Here is an 18,357-nt window from a genome sequence, read left to right as displayed (position 1 = left end):
CCTTGGTGGGCGAGGGGACTGGAGGTGCCACTGGAGAGGTGAGGGAGGGCGAGGGGATGACAGGAGCCACCAGAGGGGTCTGTGCAGGCGTGCTGGGCTCACTGCTGCTCATCTCCCCCCCAGAGGCAGAGGCAGAGCCCGAGGCTGCAGCCGTCCCACCCGAGGCTGTGGAGCTGGGGGTGCGGGTGGGCTGCAGGACAGGGACACAGGAGAGTCAGGGGGGCTCCTTGGAGAGAGACAGTGCTGAGTCCATCTCCCTGCCCTCCCACAACACCTCAGCTGAGGTCTCCTCTCCCAGGGTCTCTCCAGGTCAGCCCCGTGCATCCAGCAGAGATGGAACCCAGAGCTCTGGATGGATGGAGTTTGCCCATGTCCATACCCACTGCGTGCCCAGCACCAGCACCAGCACTGCTGTGCAGACCCCTCTCTGGGACAAACCTCACCATAACCACTGCTGAAGGGAAAGCATGGATTGAGCTGAAAATCTAAAACAGATCTTTGTCTGAGCAGAGTCCAGAGGAGGCCCTGGAGCTGCTGGGAGGGCTGGAGCAGCTCTGCTCTGGAGCCAGGCTGAGAGAGTTGGGGGTGTTGAGGCTGGAGAAGAGAAGGCTGCAACGGGGAGACCTTAGATCATCTTCCAGTGCCTGAAGGGGCTCCAGGAAAGCTGGGGAGGGACTTGGGACAAGGGCCTGGAGGGATGGGACCCTCCGAGGGGGAAGGGTTTCCAGCTGCAAGAGGGGAGATGGAGAGGAGATCCTGGTGAGGGAGGGAGAAATTCTTTGGGGTGAGGGTGCTGAGCCCCAGGGTGCCCCCAGAAGCTGTGGCTGCCCCATCCCTGGCAGTGTTGAAGGTTGGATGGGGCTTGGAGCACCCTGGGCTGTGAGAGGGGTCCCTGCCCATGGCAGGGGGGGCACTGGATGAGCTTTAAGGTCCCTTCCACCCAAACCAGTTTGGGGTTCTGTGCCTCACTAAAGTCCTCAGTGGCATTTACAGCACAGAAACACGCTGTGAGCTCCAAGGGATGAGGCAGCAAAACCCCAAAGCACTCTGAGATGGGAGCAGGGAAGGTTTTACCCACCCCTCCTCCACATCTGGAAACACGAGGGGACACATCTGCTGCTCAGGAGCCCGAGCCAGGTGCTGCTGTGCCCACATCTGAGTGGCAATGTCACCCACAGCTCACTGGGGACACACAGCAGGTGCCTGACCTGCACCCTCAGTCTGCAGGGATGCAGCTGGGGGATGAAGCCCTCAATTTGAGAGGAACAGGAGAACATGAAAGAGCAGCAGGAGCTCAGCAGTGTCCAGAGCAGCTGGATGGATCCAGAGCAGCAGAGAGCAGCTTCATCAGTGCTGATGTGGGCAGGGAGGTGACCAAGGGACACTCATGTCTGCAGGGAAGCACCAGCTCCACCAGAAACCTCTGCTGTCCCCTCATGGACCCACATTCCTGAGCACTCCACTTCTGCAGCATCCAGTGCTGTGTAAATTAACTCCCTATCATTCTGCACCTCAAGACTGACTTGCTGGCATGTTGCAGCTTTGCACAGCTCATGGCTCACCCCAGGCCACATGCACTGTCCCCAAGAAATACTCAACACAAAGACAATTGTTCCTGTTCCTGCCTTCAGCTTCTGTGGGGACAGAACAGGACAGGCAGGGACACCCACTGCAGATCATATCTGAAGAGCCAGAAACCTTTGGAGCCCCAGGACCTGGCCTTGGCTGTCAGGCAGGGAAGGAAAAGGGCCAAAATGCAGCCCAGAGCCCTCTGCACAGCTCCTAGGCAACCCTCCTAATGATTCCTGTTGAAAATCCATCCCCAGGAAGCTCCAAGCCACCAGAGCAAGCAGCCTGCCTCATGTGGACACCTCTGTGAGCCCAAGCAGAGCAGGACACAATGGCTGCAGAGGACATGAACTCTCCAAGTGCTGGAGCAGCTGGAGAACATGGGGGTTCCACCTCCTGCAACTCCATCCAGCTCCTGCCCTGTGTGGATGGGATCCCAGAGGAGCAGGAGGGGGTCATACAGGACACCCACCCACAGCTCTTCTCTAGCACAGGGTGCAGGGAACAGGAACAAGCATCATTCAAACCAAAGGCAATGGTGACCTCCTGAGAGCTCTCAGGGCTTGTAGAAGGCAGTGAGAACCCAGCCCTTCCCTTCATGGGAGAACAAAAAGTAACTGTCCAGCATTTACCAACCATAACTCAGGTATCACTGAGTTCTCTGAGGATCCATCTCCCTCACCTGCTCTCCTCAAACCCCTTAGCACAGGCTTAGGGCAGAACTCAAAATGTGACATTCTGGGTGACCACCCCTGGTTCTCCCCACTGCTCCAACAGAGCCCTCAGGACCCCACTGAACCCCCCGGGGGGTAGGGGTGCCACTGGGAGGGGTCCCAAGCAGCCCAGCCATGAGAGCACCCATCTCTTTTGGCTGAGGGCACAGAGCTTTCCCGCAGCCAGGGAAGAGGGGAGCTCCTCCAGGAGCTGCCTGGAGCTGGTACTGGAGTCAGGGGGATGCTGAGTGTCCCCGGGGGGCACTGCTCACCTTGGGGCGCCGGGCGCTGGTCTGGAGGGCAGCGGGAGGCAGAGGAGGAGGAGGGACATTCAGACAGGGACAGACAGGAGCAGAGGGACAGACCACAGCAGCGCAGCAGCAGACGCAGCAGAGAGCAAGGGAAAGGAAAACAAAAGACATCACAGCAGTTAGTGGGAGCTCATTAACCTGCCTGCCCGTGGGGACAGGGACAGAGCTGGGGTCCCCAGCCTGGAGACAGACCCGGCTCCAGCAGCCCCCCTGGAGCTGCTCAGGGCTCCCGGGTTCTGCTCAGAGGGTTGGGTTGAACTCACACACCTTCCCCAGAGCTCACACCAGGGTGAGGCTGAGGGGGGGTATGACTTTTTAAAGGTTTTTTCTCCCTCCCCTCACCCCTGTGTTTTCTGGAGGGACCAGAGCACCTCACAGAGCTGCTGGAGTCTCTGGGCTCTGCTGCTCCATGAAGCTTCTTCTCCAACACTTCCACACTTCCTTTCGATTTTGGGAAGATGATGAACTCACCAACCCCACGGCAGGACCCTCCACCCCCCCAGGCACCTGGCACAGGCAGCAGGAACCACCCATCCCCACACCAGTCCTCCTGGGATTCCTCACCACCCCTCCCAGCACACCCTGCCTGGCATTTCTGCATCAGTTCACTCCTGTTTTTCCCCACTGACATGTACTCAGCCCACAACAGATCAACAACAGGTAGCAGTGAGGCTGGCAGCCACCATCAGGGACAGCTGCAGCTCTGGCAGGGGGGAAAGGTTTTTAAACCTCTCACATTCTGCTTCCTTTTTAATGCTGTGACCTAATGCAGAGATGAAAGTACCCAAGAGTGGAACAGCTCGATACAAAAGCTGCCACCTGATCCTGCCCAGGGCTGCAGCCACCAGGGAGCTGTTTCAGCAGACAAACCCAGCACAGCCCCACTCCCCGAGGACCCATCTGAGGGACCTCTCAGCTGCTTTTGCCTTTTCAAACACAGATGACAACGGGAGAGGCCACCCCTGTGACACAGCCCATCAGTGGTACCCAGGCTGAACCCCCTTAGCTCCCCTCCAGCCTCTCTGACACCCCAGCAGGCCCAGCTCAGGGAATTCACCCATCTCCCCAGAACATCTCCCACTTGGCAAACTGTGCCTGGAAGGATGCAGTGACAACAGCACAAGCTTCAGCCCCCAGACAGGCACAGGGCTGAGGAGGAGCAGGAGGGGAAGCTCCTCAGAAGCACCACAGCCTCTTCCCTAACTCCAACTACCAAAAAATTACACTGAGTGCCCCCAGAGCAGGATCCTCCACCCAGACCCACCCGGGAGCGTGGGCGTACGGTTGAGCTGGTGTCAGTGACACAGCGGGCAGGGCTGTCCCGTGTCACCAAACCCTTCTGCTGGACACAAAGCCCCCGTCCCCCCAGGGCTCTCCCAGGAACATTCCTGAGGTTTTCCAGCAGCGGGTGGAGGGGGCAGTGGGCAGGATGCATCTCGGAGGGAACAAGTCTTCTCCAGACCAAACCTGGTGGCATCCAGGCTCTCTCTGCCCCTCATGGAGAAGGAGCTCCCTCGGGAGGATGTTTCCTGCCCCATGGCCAGGCACAAACCAGAAGAAATTTTGGATTCTAAAGAACCAGCACCACCTTGTGCAGGCGGGAGGAAGGAGAGAGGGGAAGCATGGGCAGGGTTAAACCAGGCAGAGGGGAGGTTGTAAAGCTCCAGACCCACCACTCCTCCCTGCTGCTGCGGGCAGAGGGAAACCAGAGTCTGTACCACTGCTCCTGAGGGAGAGGATCAGGCAGAAGCAAAGTGTGGGCTGAGGAACCGCATCCATCCATCAGCAGCATCCACTGGAATGTTCATGGGCAGCAGCCTCCTGGCTGACACAGCACTGCCAGGGGGGGCTTCCATGCTTCTGCCTTTGCTTATTTTTATTTTCACTTCTTCTCTGAACTCAGGTAAAAATTCTCAGGGTTTCTCTTTAAGCTGAGCAGTGACATCCTGGCTGGGCTAAAAATAACCATATAGGACAGCACCCCAGCCCGGGGCTGGGACCTGCAAGAACATCAGCTGGACTGGGCACCCAGACAGCACAGACCTTGGGGAAGGGGACGAGCAGGAAGCACCCCCGGCAGGGCTGGGGCAGGGGAAAGGCTGTTATTGATGGGAAGGCTGCTATTGATGGGAAGGCTGCTACTGATGGGAAGGCTGCTACTGATGGGAAAGCTGCTACTGATGGGAAAGCTGCTACTGATGGGAAAGCTGCTACTGATGGGCAACTTCCAGCAGGGAAGCCCCGGCCCCGGACTGCGCTGCCTGCAGCACGGGGAGGGGACAGGGAGAAAGGGCTCGGCCGGGAACTTGAAAGGAAAACCCGGACACGACAGGATGCTGCTGCCCCCCCGCCTCCTCCCGCAGCCACCCGAGACCCCAGCTCGGCACCGGCGCTGGGCAGCGCTCACACACACACACACACACACACACACACACACACACAGCAAATAATAACAAGGGGAAAAAATAGAAAAGCGGGGACGGGGTCCGGGAAGCCGCGGGGCGGGGCGCGGGTACCTTGCGTGTGGCCGGGGCCTGCCTCATCGCTGCGGGAAGGACGGAGCCGAGGAGCAGCAGCAGCGAGCGGAACCGCACAACAATGCGGCTGCGGGCAGCGCCGGCGATGGCTGCACCGCCCCTGCCCGCTCAGCGCCCACCGCCTCCCCCCCAGGCACCTCCGGAGGGACACGGGCCCATGGCAGCACCCGAGCTGCCGCCGCCGCCGGTCCCGACCCCCCCGGTGGCTCCAAACACCGCCCCGGCGGATCGTGACATCACCGGTGCCGTGGGCTCTGCTCCCCGCCCCGGGGACACCGTGCGGGGATGGGGAGGGGTCTGGTGGCATGGGATGGGGTGGGGTGGGATAGGATGAGGGTGGGGTGGGGTGAGGATGGGATGGGAATGGAATAGAATGGGATGGGGTGTGGCCCTCTCGGGTGGGAGTCCCTCAGTATCTCAGCAACACCCCAGCATGGTCACCCTGCTGGTGGGTCCCAACACCTCTGTCCCCACAGCCAGCACACCCTGCACCAGCCCCACCACCACCCCAACTGGGGAGATAATCCCCTGAGCCCTGGCAGATGGACAGATCTAAGCCCAGAGAGATGGACAGATGTCTGCACAGAGCTGCACCCATCTTGCAGCACTGCTGTTCACCACCCAGCCCAGCCTGACCCCTGCAGCTGCCCAGCTCAGCCCCAGACACACAGGGGTGCCAGCCAGGATCCAACCTGGGAGATCCCAGATGAGGGATCTGACCGTGGGGGATCCAACCTCTCCTGCCAACAAGGGGAACTATTTCTGAGGGGCTCCCTTTTTCACCCCCGCACGGGTGAAAAAAAATATTGTCCTCAAGAAAATGCCTCTGATCCTACAGCCATTCCTAAAAACAAGGCAGATGATGTTGTGATGAGCTGAGAGATGTGTAAGTGCTCAGACCAGGAGCCCCCAAAGGATGCCATCAGGAGCCAATCCAGCAGATTTCAGGGGCTCACCAGGGAAGTGGTGCCGACCATTGGGCAGCTCAGAGCTGCCCCGTGTCCCACCAGGGGCTTCTGACCCTGACAAACAAGAGGTGACCAAAACCAGGGAGAAAGAGGTGCTGTGAGGGACACGTGCAGGTCCCCGAAGCCCCACGGCACACCACAGCCTTCCTGGCACCAGCCAGCTCCTTCCTCCAGCAGACCAACCTCCCCCTTCATTAGCCCAAGCAGGTCCCAGAGAAGCTGCTTGGTACAGAGAGGCCCTACGGATGCTCTGGGTCAGCTGGGGGATGGAGACCTTCACATTGGGTGTTTCCAACCAGCCCCAGCCCAAACCCTTCAAGGAAAAGGACCCCACAGGTATGAAGGATGCTGGGACACAGCCCCCTGGATCCGTGTCTGGAAGCTCCTTGATGAACACAGTGCCCCAGAGCTGGCTGCAGAGTGCCTGGAGGGCTCCTGTGGGTTTAACACTCCATTAAGATAATTAAAGCTATTAGGGCACCTGGGCAGGGCAGCAGCTGCTCTGCTGGTTCCCTCCTCTCCTAATGACTCTCGGGTTTCTAAATCCAGAATATTTACATGGTTCCCACACTGAGGATTCAACAACCACCACCCCAGGGCTGGACACACACCAGCCAGAAATGCCTTTCTCTGTAGAAGCAGCAGATGAAAAAATGCAATTTCACAGCACAGAACCAGACCTCAGGGAGCATTCGGTGATGTGCAAGGCACAGATCCCAAAGGCTGACACCACACCCTGGCACCACCAGGGACGAGGGCACTGCTGAGTCTCACCCCCTTTGGAGCTGGAGCAGCCTGTGGTGCTGGGGGATTGACTCCAGCTCATTTCCACAGCACCACACGCTGCTCAGCTCCCAGGAGCTGCACCAGCTCTTCTCTCCATTGCCAGCAGGACAACCCCCACCCCAGCATGGCCCCTGTCCTGGGCAGAGGCACCGAGAGCTGCCAAAGCCACCAAGAGGGACCCTGACACCAGCACAGGGGTCACCGGGACCCTTCTGGGCGCCGTGCTCCGGGCAGATCAAACCTGAGGCAGGGGGCAGGAGGTAATCGGATCACTCCTTCCTCCAGAGGATTACCAGAGCTCGGGATGGCCCCTCTGCTTTACATAGACACCATCTGGCAGCAGATCACTCCATCTGCTCCCAGCTTGGAGCTGGGTCACCACTGGCACCAGGAGGGGACGGGAGGAAGATCCAGTGCCACCGCAGAGCTCCCAACAAACCACTGGAGACCCAGCTCCAGCTGGGATGATGAAAGGCACAGGAATGTCACTGGAGCTGGGACAAAGTCAACCCATCAGACAACACAACCAGGCACCAAAGTGCCTTCAGCTCCTGCTGTCCAGGAGAGGTGACAGCACACTCAGCCAAGCTGAGCAGTCCCATCATGGTGACACAGCACTGGACATGTGCTACGTGTGGGTGTGGCACTTGGGGACATGGTTTAGCGGCCCTGTTGGGTTTATGGTGGGACTGGATGATCTCAAAGGTCTTTTCCAGCCCCAGTGACTCTGGGATCCCTGCTCAGGAGAAGGGCTCACGGCTGCTCAGGCCTGAGCTGGCTCCAAACACAGCCAACAAACCACCCGCAGGTCCAACTTTCCTCCTGCCACCACTTCAGAACCTGCTCCTTGCTCTGGTGGGGGACAGACCCCATCCAGCCCGGGGGTCCCTCCAAACACCACCCCCAGCAACACCATAGCCCACAAGACCAAGAGCAGCAGCCAGAGCAGTCACAACCTCAGCAGTAGAGGTCCTGCCCCAGCCACCAGCCCAGGGAGCAGCCAAACTGCAGCAAAGGGAGGGGACAACACCCAGGAGCACCACCAGACCCCAAAGTGCAGCCAGCAGCAGTTCCTAACAGGCTCCAAGTCTATATTTACTGTGCCAAGAGCCACCTTCATCCCTTGAGCCCAGATTTCCCTCTAATCCCATTAGTTACTTTGTGATGGCACCAACTGGATGGCCCTCCTCACAGCCCCGTGAGCCCAAGAGCTGCAGGGGTGGGGCTGGAAAGCTGGCAGGCTGATTAAAGGCTGAAGAAGTTCAGTTTTGAGGTGAGATGACAGCACTGGTCTGAGCAGAGCTGTGTCACAGCTGTCCCAGCCTGTCCCCACAGGTGGCTGGTCTGGAGGGGCTCCCTGGGCAGCTCTGACCACACCACCTCTTCTCTCAAAAGCAGCAGACAGAAGCTCTGAGCTGATGGAATCTGCAACAGGCAACCTGGACCTGCCTGCCCACCCAGGGACCCCGGGGGACAGCACAAACACCAGGGAAAAACCCATTAGTTCTTCCTCTGGAGGTCCCAGAGCCAAGTCCCAGAGCTGGGCACGGGTCAGAGCCAGGTATGGAGCTGGATGGGACACGGGGCAGAGCCAGGCAGAGACCTGGGGCTAGCAGGGTGGTGGAGTGGCCACTGGGCAACGAGCAGCCCTGGCCACCCTGCTGCAGCACCTCCTGCACTGCTCCTCACCGGCAGGCTGCCCGTGGGCAAACACTGCTGCTTGGATCATCTCTCCACCCAAAAATCAACATGAAAGTGGCTGCAAACATCAGATTCTGTCGAAGATGCCACCGATCAGCACGGTGCACACCGAGGGCTTGGCAGGTACCGTGTCACCTCCTCCCCACTGTCCCCAGGGTCACATCTGGAGGGGTCAGGTTTGCTTTTCTCTTGGCAAGATTTCCATGGAAAAAAAAAAATATTCCCCAAGCAGCCGGCAGGAAATGATGATTCCCTGCCTGGCCCTTTGAGGGTTGGGCTGTTTTGGTGGTAACACCATAGACTTGGGGTCCTGGCAGTGTGGTGGGGGTGTGGGGTGTCCTTGCCTGGGGAGGAGCACAGGACAGGAGAGGACAATCACCAGTGCCTGGCCCAGGCTGCCCCATCCCTGGCAGTGTCCAAGGTTGGATGGGGCTTGGAGCACGCTGGGCTGTGGGAGGGGTCCCTGCCCAGGGCAGGGGTGGCACTGGGGGAGCTCTGAGCTCCCTCCACCCCAACCCATCCTGGGATTTTGATTCTCTGGAGTCCAACAGTGACCATGAGGTGATGTAAAACCTCAGTGCAGTGTGTGTGGAGTGACCCCAGCACCCGGCGCTGATCCAAAACCCAACTGCAATTAACTGGAAGAGCAGAAATGTCCCAGAGGAGCCCAGAGCCAGGCTGCAGGCAGTGTGCTGCCCTGGGCAGAGCCTCCACCTCCTGCCAGGGCTCAGCTCAGCTCCCGGGCAGGCGAGGGGACACATGCAACGAGCAGGCATGCACGGGCAGGATGGGTGAGGATGGGCAGGGATGCACTGGATGGGCTCTCATGCGGCCAGGAGCAACACATGGATTAATTGTCAAGAAAAGCACCACCTTTTTGGGCTTGACTCCACGCTGCATGAGGAGGGAATAAAAGAAGGGACAAAGTTAGAGGTGGCAGCACAGCAAGGGTGGTGAGAGGCGAGAGGCTTTCAGCTCAAACACTGCCAAGAGCAGAGCTGCTGCTGGAGAAGAAGGTGGCAGGGGACTCAGTGTCCTCCGTGGCAGGCAGAGGAGAGGAGGGGACAGGATGTCACCAGAACCAGAGGCTCCCAGGCAGACCCAGCTGGAGAAGGCAGTCCCTGCAAAATCCTCCAAACCCCTCCAATACAAGAGAGGGGATTTCCTCTCCACCCTCTGGGTCTCAGCTCCACCAGGCCCAACCTGAAGGGCACCTGAGCCCCACGATCCTCACGAGCACTGGGAAGAGCTGCTCCTCCCATGGGATGCACAGCCAGTTCCCAGCACTGCCCAGGCTGAGCAGCAACACACAGACACACAGACAGACACACAGACACAGACAGACAGACAGACAGACACACAGACAGACCCCTCTGTGGGTTTAACTCCAGTTACCCACTCGACTGAGCTTGTCTGAGGGTGGAAAGGACTTGGAGACAGGGCTACTGCTCCTGTTTTCTGCTCCTTAGGCAATGCCCATCACCCCTGAGTGCCACAGGTTCCTGCCCCAAGAGCTGAGGGGTTCCTGGATCAAGGCTGTCAGCAGCACACAGCATTGCTCTATGAGCCAGGGAAAGGTGATTCCCAACACCCCCAGGAACCCACCCTTCCTGCAGGACACCAGGGTCAGGTTTGAAGGAACAGAGCCAAGGAGCCAAGGAGAGTGCAGGGCCACCAAGTGCAGAATTCCCTGAGCTCAGACAAAACATGTGAGGCAGGAAACCCTGCTGGGCTTTGGCACCTCAGTATCTGTGATTTTTGGTCATTAGTTGGAAATCACTTTTTATGTGGCCTTGGCTCCCGTGGGTCTCAGAAGTTCCATGGGTGTTTTCATTAGGGAGCACTGAACAGAAAAGGGTTAAAACCACCCCAAGGTTGTTCAACCTCTGCTCTGAGCCAGGCTGAGGGAGTTGGGGGTGTTCAGCCTGGAGAAGAGAAGGATCCAGGGGGACCTTAGAGCACCTTCCAGTGCCTGAAGGGGCTCCAGGAAAGCTGGGGAGGGACTTGGGACAAGGGCCTGGAGGGATGGGATGAGGGGGAAGGGTTTCCAGCTGCAAGAGGGGAGATGGAGAGGAGATCTTGGGCAGGGAGGGAGGGAGAAATTATTTGGGGTGAGGGTGCTGAGCCCCAGGGTGCCCCCAGAAGCTGTGGCTGCCCCATCCCTGGCAGTGCTGAAGGTTGGATGGGGCTTGGAGCCCCCTGGGCTGTGGGAGGGGTCCCTGCCCATGGCAGGGGTGGCACTGGGGGAGCTCTGAGGTCCCTACAACCCAAACTGTTCAGTAATTCTATGATCCTATGAAACAAGAGGCAAGCTGGCCCAGCCCTGCCCTCCCTGTGTGCTCTGGGCAGGGATGGAAAATGGAGCTTTCAGAGAGGTGATAGAAGCTAAGAAAAAAGATCACAGCCCCTCCTTCTCTTACTTTGCCCCTACAAATCCAGGGTTTCTGCACTCACCAGTTTGCTGGCTTTGGTGGCATCCAGGGAATCTGGAGAGAAAAAGAGAATCAGAAACATTGATAGGTGTTGTTAGGGAAGCAGAGAGGTTCCCATTCCTCATGGGCAGCATAGGGAGAGCCACCAGAGGAGGAACCAGGCTGCAGAACCCCAGCCTGGCTGCATCCCAGCTGCAGGTGACCCCACCATGGGTTTGGTCACATCACATCCCTCACCCCACTGCTCCCCTGAGGCCTTGGGGCACAGTTTATGCAGCTCAGCCCTGGCAGTGTCCCTGCCATGGCAGGGGTGGCACTGGGGGAGCCTTAAGTTCCCTCCAACCCAAAGCATGCTGTGACTCAGTGAAGGGTGGGTTTCATTTTGGTGAATTTTAATTTCTACTAGCAGGAGAGGGGAAAGGACAAAGCCCCAAACCCTGCTCTGAACCATCCAGCAGGTGCCCAACAAATGGAGGAGAAGCCCTGCCCTGGCACACACTGCTGACCACCCAGGACAGGAGCTCCTGGAGCTCTTCCCATCAGCTCCAAGGACTCCTCAGCCCCCCACTGACTGCTTCCTCAACAAAACCAGCATGTGGGGAGCAGCAAGGCTGTCAGAGCACCCAACAAGGTGGCTATGGCAGACCTGCTGGGCAGGGGGAAGGGGGCAGGAAGGATGGACATGGAATGGGAAGTGTTCCCTGCTGGAGAGGTGGAATGAGGAGCAGTGAGTCCCCTCTGAGTTGCAGTTTCACAGCATCAGAGCAGGGCAAGTCTTCCTTCCGTGTGTCCATCCCTCCAGGAAGGATCTGCAGCCTCTCCAGGGAGCATCTCCTACTGGAGATGCCAGCAGACAGACTGTCACAGCAAGGACAGCCCTGCCTGGAGCCACTTCCTCACATGCTGACCCCCCAGGGCCTGTGCAGGGCTGTGCAGTGAGGATAAGAGCATAGGGCTCTGAGCCAGGGGAGGTGAGTGTGTCCCCAAACCAGGGACAGCCCTGGTCACCCCTCGGGCATGGGGACCCCCATCATGGTGCCTCAGGGGGCCCTGGACTGGTGCAGCCCATGGGAGAGCTGAGGTGTGGGGCAGCCCTACCTCTTTTGGGGACTTTCATGGCAGCAGACTCTGGTGTTTCTGGGGATGTCGTGTCAGCTCCATCTTCAAAGACCTGGATCTGGAAAAGCATAACAACCATTAGTACCAAAAAAACTACCCCAGAACATGCTCAGAACACAGGTCCAGTTGGTGGTGGATGTAAGCAGAGCAGACAGTGAGGTTTTGGTACAGATTTTTAACCGAGGCACCCGAGCTCTGCTACCCCATGGTTCATCTTCTTCCCACAGGCTCCCTGGAAACTGCAAAATACTCTTTGTTTCACTGCTTTTCCATAGGGAATGCAGAATGTTCACCTAGCCCATAAAGTCAAACCTCAGGATCTGACAGACCAGAACATCAGAACAGTCCCATGGTGGCTCCACACAGCACCTTGCCAGACAGTTATTTAAAGTCCATGCACATGACAGAAAGTAACTTTTTTTTGGTTTTTGGGTTGTGGGGTGTTTTTTTCCTGTCCCTCAGGGTGATATGGTGCAGGGAGCACACTGCTTGAGGGGACACACAGGAAATGAAAAGGGGAGAGACCTGCCTGTACCCCACCCAGCTCCTGGCTTCTGCCTACAGAACACAAACAGCCCAAGTCCAACAGCCAAACCCAAGGCATACAACTTACAGACTTTAAGGTAAACACCATTAATTAGAATTATCTGACTTTACTTCCAGGTAAACACCCAGACACTGGGCCCAAACCTCCCCTCCTACAGAAGATGCAGCTGCACCTCCCAGGCAGCAGCTGGCAGCAAAGGGAATTTACTTTCTCTCTTCCCACCGGGGTACAAGGGGCCATTTGTTGTGTTTCACAGAATGCCAGGATGCTTTAGGTTGGAGGGACCTTAAAGCTCACCCAATCCCAACCCCCTGCATGGGCAGGGACCCCTCCCACAGCCCAGGCTGCTCAAGCTCTCACCACCCTTGCGGCAAAGAATTTTTTTTCCTAATATCCAATCTCAAATCTTCCAGTTTGAATCCACTCTCCCCGTTCCCAGCACTCCAGCCCCTCCTCAGAGGTCCCTCCCACCCCAGCCCCGTGACCCGGGCCCCAGGACACCCCTGGGTGGGTACACACTGTACCTGTGACTGCCTCACGAAGATGCCGTGGTTCTCCTCACAGGTGAAATATTTCCTGCCCTGCACAGTCCCGTCGTTCTTGCCCTTGGCTTCATCCAGGATGACACCCACCCACTTGCCTGTGGCAAACAGGGTGGCACCCACGTAGGCCACGGTCCCTCGGTGTCCCTTCCCGATGACCTCCACCCTGGAGCCCACCCTCAGGGGCTTGGTGCCTGCCTCCACACTCATCCTGCTACTGGTGCTGGGTGCCTGAGGACAGAGAGAAGCACAGAGCCTGAGACCAGGGCTTAGCACCCCACCACCCTTCAGCCCAGCCCCAGGGCTCTGACCAACACCCCCTCCTCCCAGGAGCCAGCAGAATGTGGATTCCTGGAATCCCTTCCACAGAGAACATCAGACCCACCCCTGCCTGCTGCTCTTCAGCTTTTCACAGACACACCAGGCTTGCAAACCAAATTTACAAGATTTTTGGGGGGGAAAAAAACCCCAAGTGTGGTGTGGCAGACATCCCTGCAGCTGTGCCTCCTCCATCCTCCTTCCATCCCATCACACTCTCAGCTTTCCACCCTCGGGGGCAGAAAACCCATTTCTGATCTCGATTCCTTTCCCACCCCCACTTCTTGGCCAGGTCCAGGAGGAGCTGGAGGCCCAGGACAGCATTCCTGGGATCCCCTGCAGCAGGAACCTCTGTTCAGGCAAAGTTAAGCAGAGTGACAGCACCAGCAGGGTGATGGGCACCAGCACCTCCTCAAGCACCCGAGCCCCTCAGCCCCGGCTGTACTGAAGGAGTAAGGAGGAGTCGGACAGGAGAGGTCCCCAGCACCACCTCCTCCTCTGAAATAACCTCAGAACCACAGAAAAGGATGGAAAACAGCTCTAGAACCACGGACTCCAACTGCCAACCCCACACCACCCTGCCAACAAACCCACGTCCCTCAGCACCCCACCTACACCTTTGCTCAGCCCCTCCTGGGCCAGGCCCTGACAGCCCTTTCCAGGGAGAAATTGTTTCATTTTGGTCACAGCCACAAGGGGCAGGGAGGGGACAGCACCCACTCCCTGCCCCGGGCACCCTTCCCCAGCCCACAGGGACACAGCACTGGGAGCAACTGGGAAACTCCAAAGGCAGGGAAAAGCCCCTGGGATCTGTGACCTGCCTGGCCAGGGATCAGTCCCCAGCAGAGGCTCCTGCCCTGCAGCAGCAGGAATGCCCAGGCCAAAACCATTCACACTGCCACAGCAAAACAGAATTATGCAGAGTGCTGCAAACCTGCTGAGCAGTCTGGAAAAACTGCAGAGGGTCCCCTCTGCCAGGCTGCTCCATGCTCAGCTCCAGCTCACCCCAAATCACGCTCCAGATCCCCCCTCACGCAGGCAAAGCCTTTGCAGGTTACTTGTTACATGGGAAAACAACTGGAAATTCCCACTAAATCCCAGTTTTCTCCAGGAGGCACCCAGGGCAGCCAGGAGAAGCAGCTGTGGGTATCTGCTGTCCCTATGAGGGATCCCTGTCTGTCCATTCCCCCAGGCAGTCCCGTGTTCCGCAGGCCCCTTTCACCCCCAGGTAAGGGATTTATTTTGCAATAATCCACCCCCAGGTAAGGGAATTAACTTGCAGTAATCCACCCCCAAGGTAAGGGATTTATTTTACAATAATCCACCCCCAGGTAAGGGATTTACACAGTGATTCTTCACCTCCAGACAACAGGTTTACTTAGCAGCATTTCACCTCCCAGTAACAGATGTATTTCAGGGCACTTCACCTCCAGGTAACAGATTCTGTTCTCAACAGCAACGTCTCCAAAAAGCTGCATCTTCATTCACCCCATGACTCAGGACCAGGGCTCCATCTCAGGGTTTGTCATTAGCCCGAGGTGATAATGAAGACAGCAGCCAATTAGCAGTGAGTGGGCACCCATCCCCAGGAGGCAGGGACATCCTGAGTGACACCAGCTCAGCCCCAAACACAACCCCACTGCCACCCTGTGCATCTCTCCAAGAGGGTTTTGTTCCAAACACAGAAAGTCCCTGGGTCCCAGGGCACTTCTTCCCAGGACAATCCCAGCACAAAGCATCCCAGGAGGACATGGTCCAAACACTCCTTGCTGACACCACCCTGCTCACCACACCCCTGACAAATCCCATCCCCAAAGCCCCTGGCACTGGGGCACCTTCCCTAGTGCAGATCCACTCGGGGCAAGGAGTAGGAAATCCTACAACTTCATGAGGGGATGGGTTCTGGGGACTCCTCTCCAGCCAGCAGTGACCTAAAGGTCTTCTCCTGCCAGTGTCCAGTGACCGACAAACACTGCAGGGTGCAGATGGGCACTCCTGGGATCAGGAGGATGGAGAAGCAAGGTGGAACATTGACCACCAAGTGTGGCACCAGGACAGCCCCTGCAGGACAGTGCCACAGGCTGCAGGGAACCTCCTCCCACCCACAGACACCCAGCCTGTCCCAGTTTCACCCCATTTCAAGCAGGACACCCCTTCACAGCCCATTTCTGTGGCTGCCTGCACACATAGGCACTGCCCACTGAGAATGGGGGGGGCCCAAGTGCCTCAAGGGGCGATTCCAGGGAGATTTGGGTCACTGCTGTGTTTCTGCTGAGCACAACAGTGTCAGTGCATAACCCAAGGAGCATCCCCCAGCAGCCCAGCCCACAGCAGGGATGCCTCCCTCTGTGCAGATGCAACTAACTGAGCCTCAAACTGTCACTCCAGGGACAGATGAAAAGCTTCAGGTGCACCCTGAGCACAGCTCCCACCCCTGCAGAGCTCCTGTCAGGGAACCTCAACAGAGGGGCTTAAAACACTCCTCAGCCTCAAACTCACAACATGACCCAACACAGCTGGAACAAGGAGGACCTGGAGACAACTCCAGTTTCTGTTACCCCCAATAGTGGGGGTTCTGACCCATGTGTCGGGGGGATCACCCTGGGGTCCTGAGCAGCCCCTCTGGCTGGTGGCACGGTGGGGATCCACAGGGGTTGTGCACACAAATGTGCCAGGGAGCCAGGATCATCCCACCCCAAACTGGTTTGGGTTGGAGGGACCTTAAAGCCCCCCCAGTGCCACCCCTGCCATGGTCAGGGACCCCTCCCCCAGCCCAGGTTGCTCCAAGCCCCATCCAACCTTCAACACTGCCAGGGATGGGGCAGCCACAGCTTCTGGGGGCACCCTGGGCCAGGGGCTCCCCACATCAGCCTCATCCTGCCCCAGGCTGGGCAGGAAACACCAAACAGGGGGTCTGGGTGCTCCTGAGCTCAGTGGCACTGAGTGTGCTCGTGTGTCCCTGACACCCCAGATGAGACCCAGCAAGGACACCCAGAGGGGGGGTGCAGCCCCCTGGTCCCCACTGTACCCATCACAAACACCAGGGGAGCCCCAGGCAGGTGGGGGCTGGGGACAGGCAGGGGACAGAGCTGGGCTGGGACTCACCACCAGCACCAGGACGGGACCACCAGGGCCCAGTCTGAACCCCCCTCCTCCCCCTGGCACCATGTAGGTGCCATGGGGCTGGAGCTCTGCCTGTCCCCAACACAGCCACCTCCCAGGTCACCCTACTGGGGGTGATGGCCCTGCAGCCCCCGGGACCAGCAGCTGCTGTGGTACCCCCAGAAAGGCCACATCAGGGCCCGGTGATGGTGCTGGCCCCGGGGTCCCTGCCCGTGGGGTGGGACACGATCCTCCCGCGGGGTTTGGGTGGTGGGCAGGGATCAGCCCCCCCCCAGCACCTGGAGCTCCACTGGGCTGGTGAGTGCTGAGTAATGGGGACACCGAAAATGCCCCAAAGCATCGGGTGGCTGGGACACAATGTCACCGAGCCAGAGCAACAGAATGACAAAGAAACTCCAGGGATCGGCCCGGGGGGAGGGAGGGGGGGCAGGAACCCCCCGGGGGAAGGGGAGCACAGGGAAGGGTCTGGGGGCGCCTGCAGGGACCGGCACAGAGGGAGGGGGAAAGGCGACGCAGAGAGGAAAAGCAGCCCCGAACCTTTGTGCCCAAAAGCCGTGGGAGGCTCCGCCAGCCCCGGCGGTTCGGCCGCGGCCCGCCCGGTTCTGGGTGCCGATGGACAGCACAGAGAGACCCGCACCCGCAGGACGGGGCCACAGCAGAACCGGAGCAGGCAGACCCCGGGTGCAGAACGCCTCTCCGGGCCGGACCGGACCCCCCAGCCCCTGCCCATCTCACCCGTCCGGACGCGTGTCTCCTGCCCTGGGCCATGTTCCGCGGGGCTCAGGCTCCGATCCGCGCCCGCGCTCTGCTCATGGCCCGCAGGGATCCCGCGGCGGGGGAGGAGCTGACAGCCCGGAACCCATCCCGGGCCGCCCGGTTCCGCTCTGCTCTGGGCCCGGTTCCGTGCCCGGGGACATCGGCTCCGCGCTGCCGGGGCCCACGCTGCGCCAGAGCCGCTGCGGCGTGCTGGGTCCTAACGCACCCGGGATGCTGCACCACTGCCTGGCCACCGGCTTGGCTACCGGCACGGCCACCGGCACGGCTACCGGCTTGGCTACCGGCACGGCCACCCGCCTGGCCATCGGCATGACTACCAACACAGCCACCGGCATGGCCATCAGCCTGGCCACCAACAACGGGGATCCAGGGAGCACCAGAGGGGAGGGGTCCTGCACCCCCTGGGATGGGGATGTAGGGCATTTCCCTGCCCCAGGGTGGGACCTTGTCCCTGCGCCCTGGGGACACCGAATCCAACCTCCTCTCAGGGGGTTGCAGAGAGCCAGAAGCTCTCCCCTCAGCCTCCTCTGCTCCAGGATCAGCACCCCCAGGGCCCTCACAAGTTCTCCAGCCCCTTCCCCAGCTCCATTCCCTTCTCTGGACACTCTCCAGCCCTCAGTCTCCTCCTTCTGCCCCCAAACTGCCCCCAGGATTGGGGGTGCAGACCCCGCTGCCCACACCAGTGCTGGGGTCTCCCACCCGAACCCCCCCCACCCCAGTCCCCGGGGAGCACTAGGACCGGGTGGGTGGGCGGGCACCGACAGCCCCCGCGCTGCCCCGCACCGCCCCGCACCGCACCGCACCGCAGTGCCGCAGCGCGGGGACAGGACGCTGCTCGGTGCTTTCCCGACACCAACGCTCTAACGATTTTTTTTCCTTTTTTCCTTTTTTTTTTTTTTTCAGCTGAAAACAGC

At 59.2% G+C, this 18,357-nt stretch overlaps 1 protein-coding gene across 7 annotated transcripts in view; it reads right to left on the bottom strand.

Moving 5' to 3' along the window:
- DCTN1 (dynactin subunit 1) overlaps positions 1-18,357 on the bottom strand; it is a 33,349-nt gene that overhangs the window by 13,295 nt on the left and 1,697 nt on the right. For 2 of the 7 annotated variants that reach the window (XM_071753042.1, XM_071753043.1), the window contains exons 1-7: positions 17,402-17,626; positions 13,208-13,456; positions 12,116-12,194; positions 11,040-11,071; positions 9,459-9,479; positions 2,555-2,575; positions 2-190 (exon numbers count right to left, since the gene is read on the bottom strand). In XM_071753042.1, the coding sequence (XP_071609143.1) occupies positions 2-190; positions 2,555-2,575; positions 9,459-9,479; positions 11,040-11,071; positions 12,116-12,194; positions 13,208-13,456; positions 17,402-17,434 (624 nt within the window). In that variant the 5' untranslated portion in view covers positions 17,435-17,626. Of the gene's footprint in view, position 1; positions 191-2,554; positions 2,576-5,109; positions 5,315-9,458; positions 9,480-11,039; positions 11,072-12,115; positions 12,195-13,207; positions 13,457-17,401; positions 17,627-18,357 lie in introns of those variants that run through there. The other 5 variants (XM_071753047.1, XM_071753045.1, XM_071753049.1 and 2 more) reach the window with 4 other exon arrangements.

The sequence above is a fragment of the Heliangelus exortis genome, chromosome 10 (assembly GCF_036169615.1).
Source record: "Heliangelus exortis chromosome 10, bHelExo1.hap1, whole genome shotgun sequence".
NCBI classification, from domain to species: Eukaryota; Metazoa; Chordata; class Aves; order Apodiformes; family Trochilidae; genus Heliangelus; species Heliangelus exortis.
This window is presented reverse-complemented; position numbering and strand designations above follow the sequence as displayed.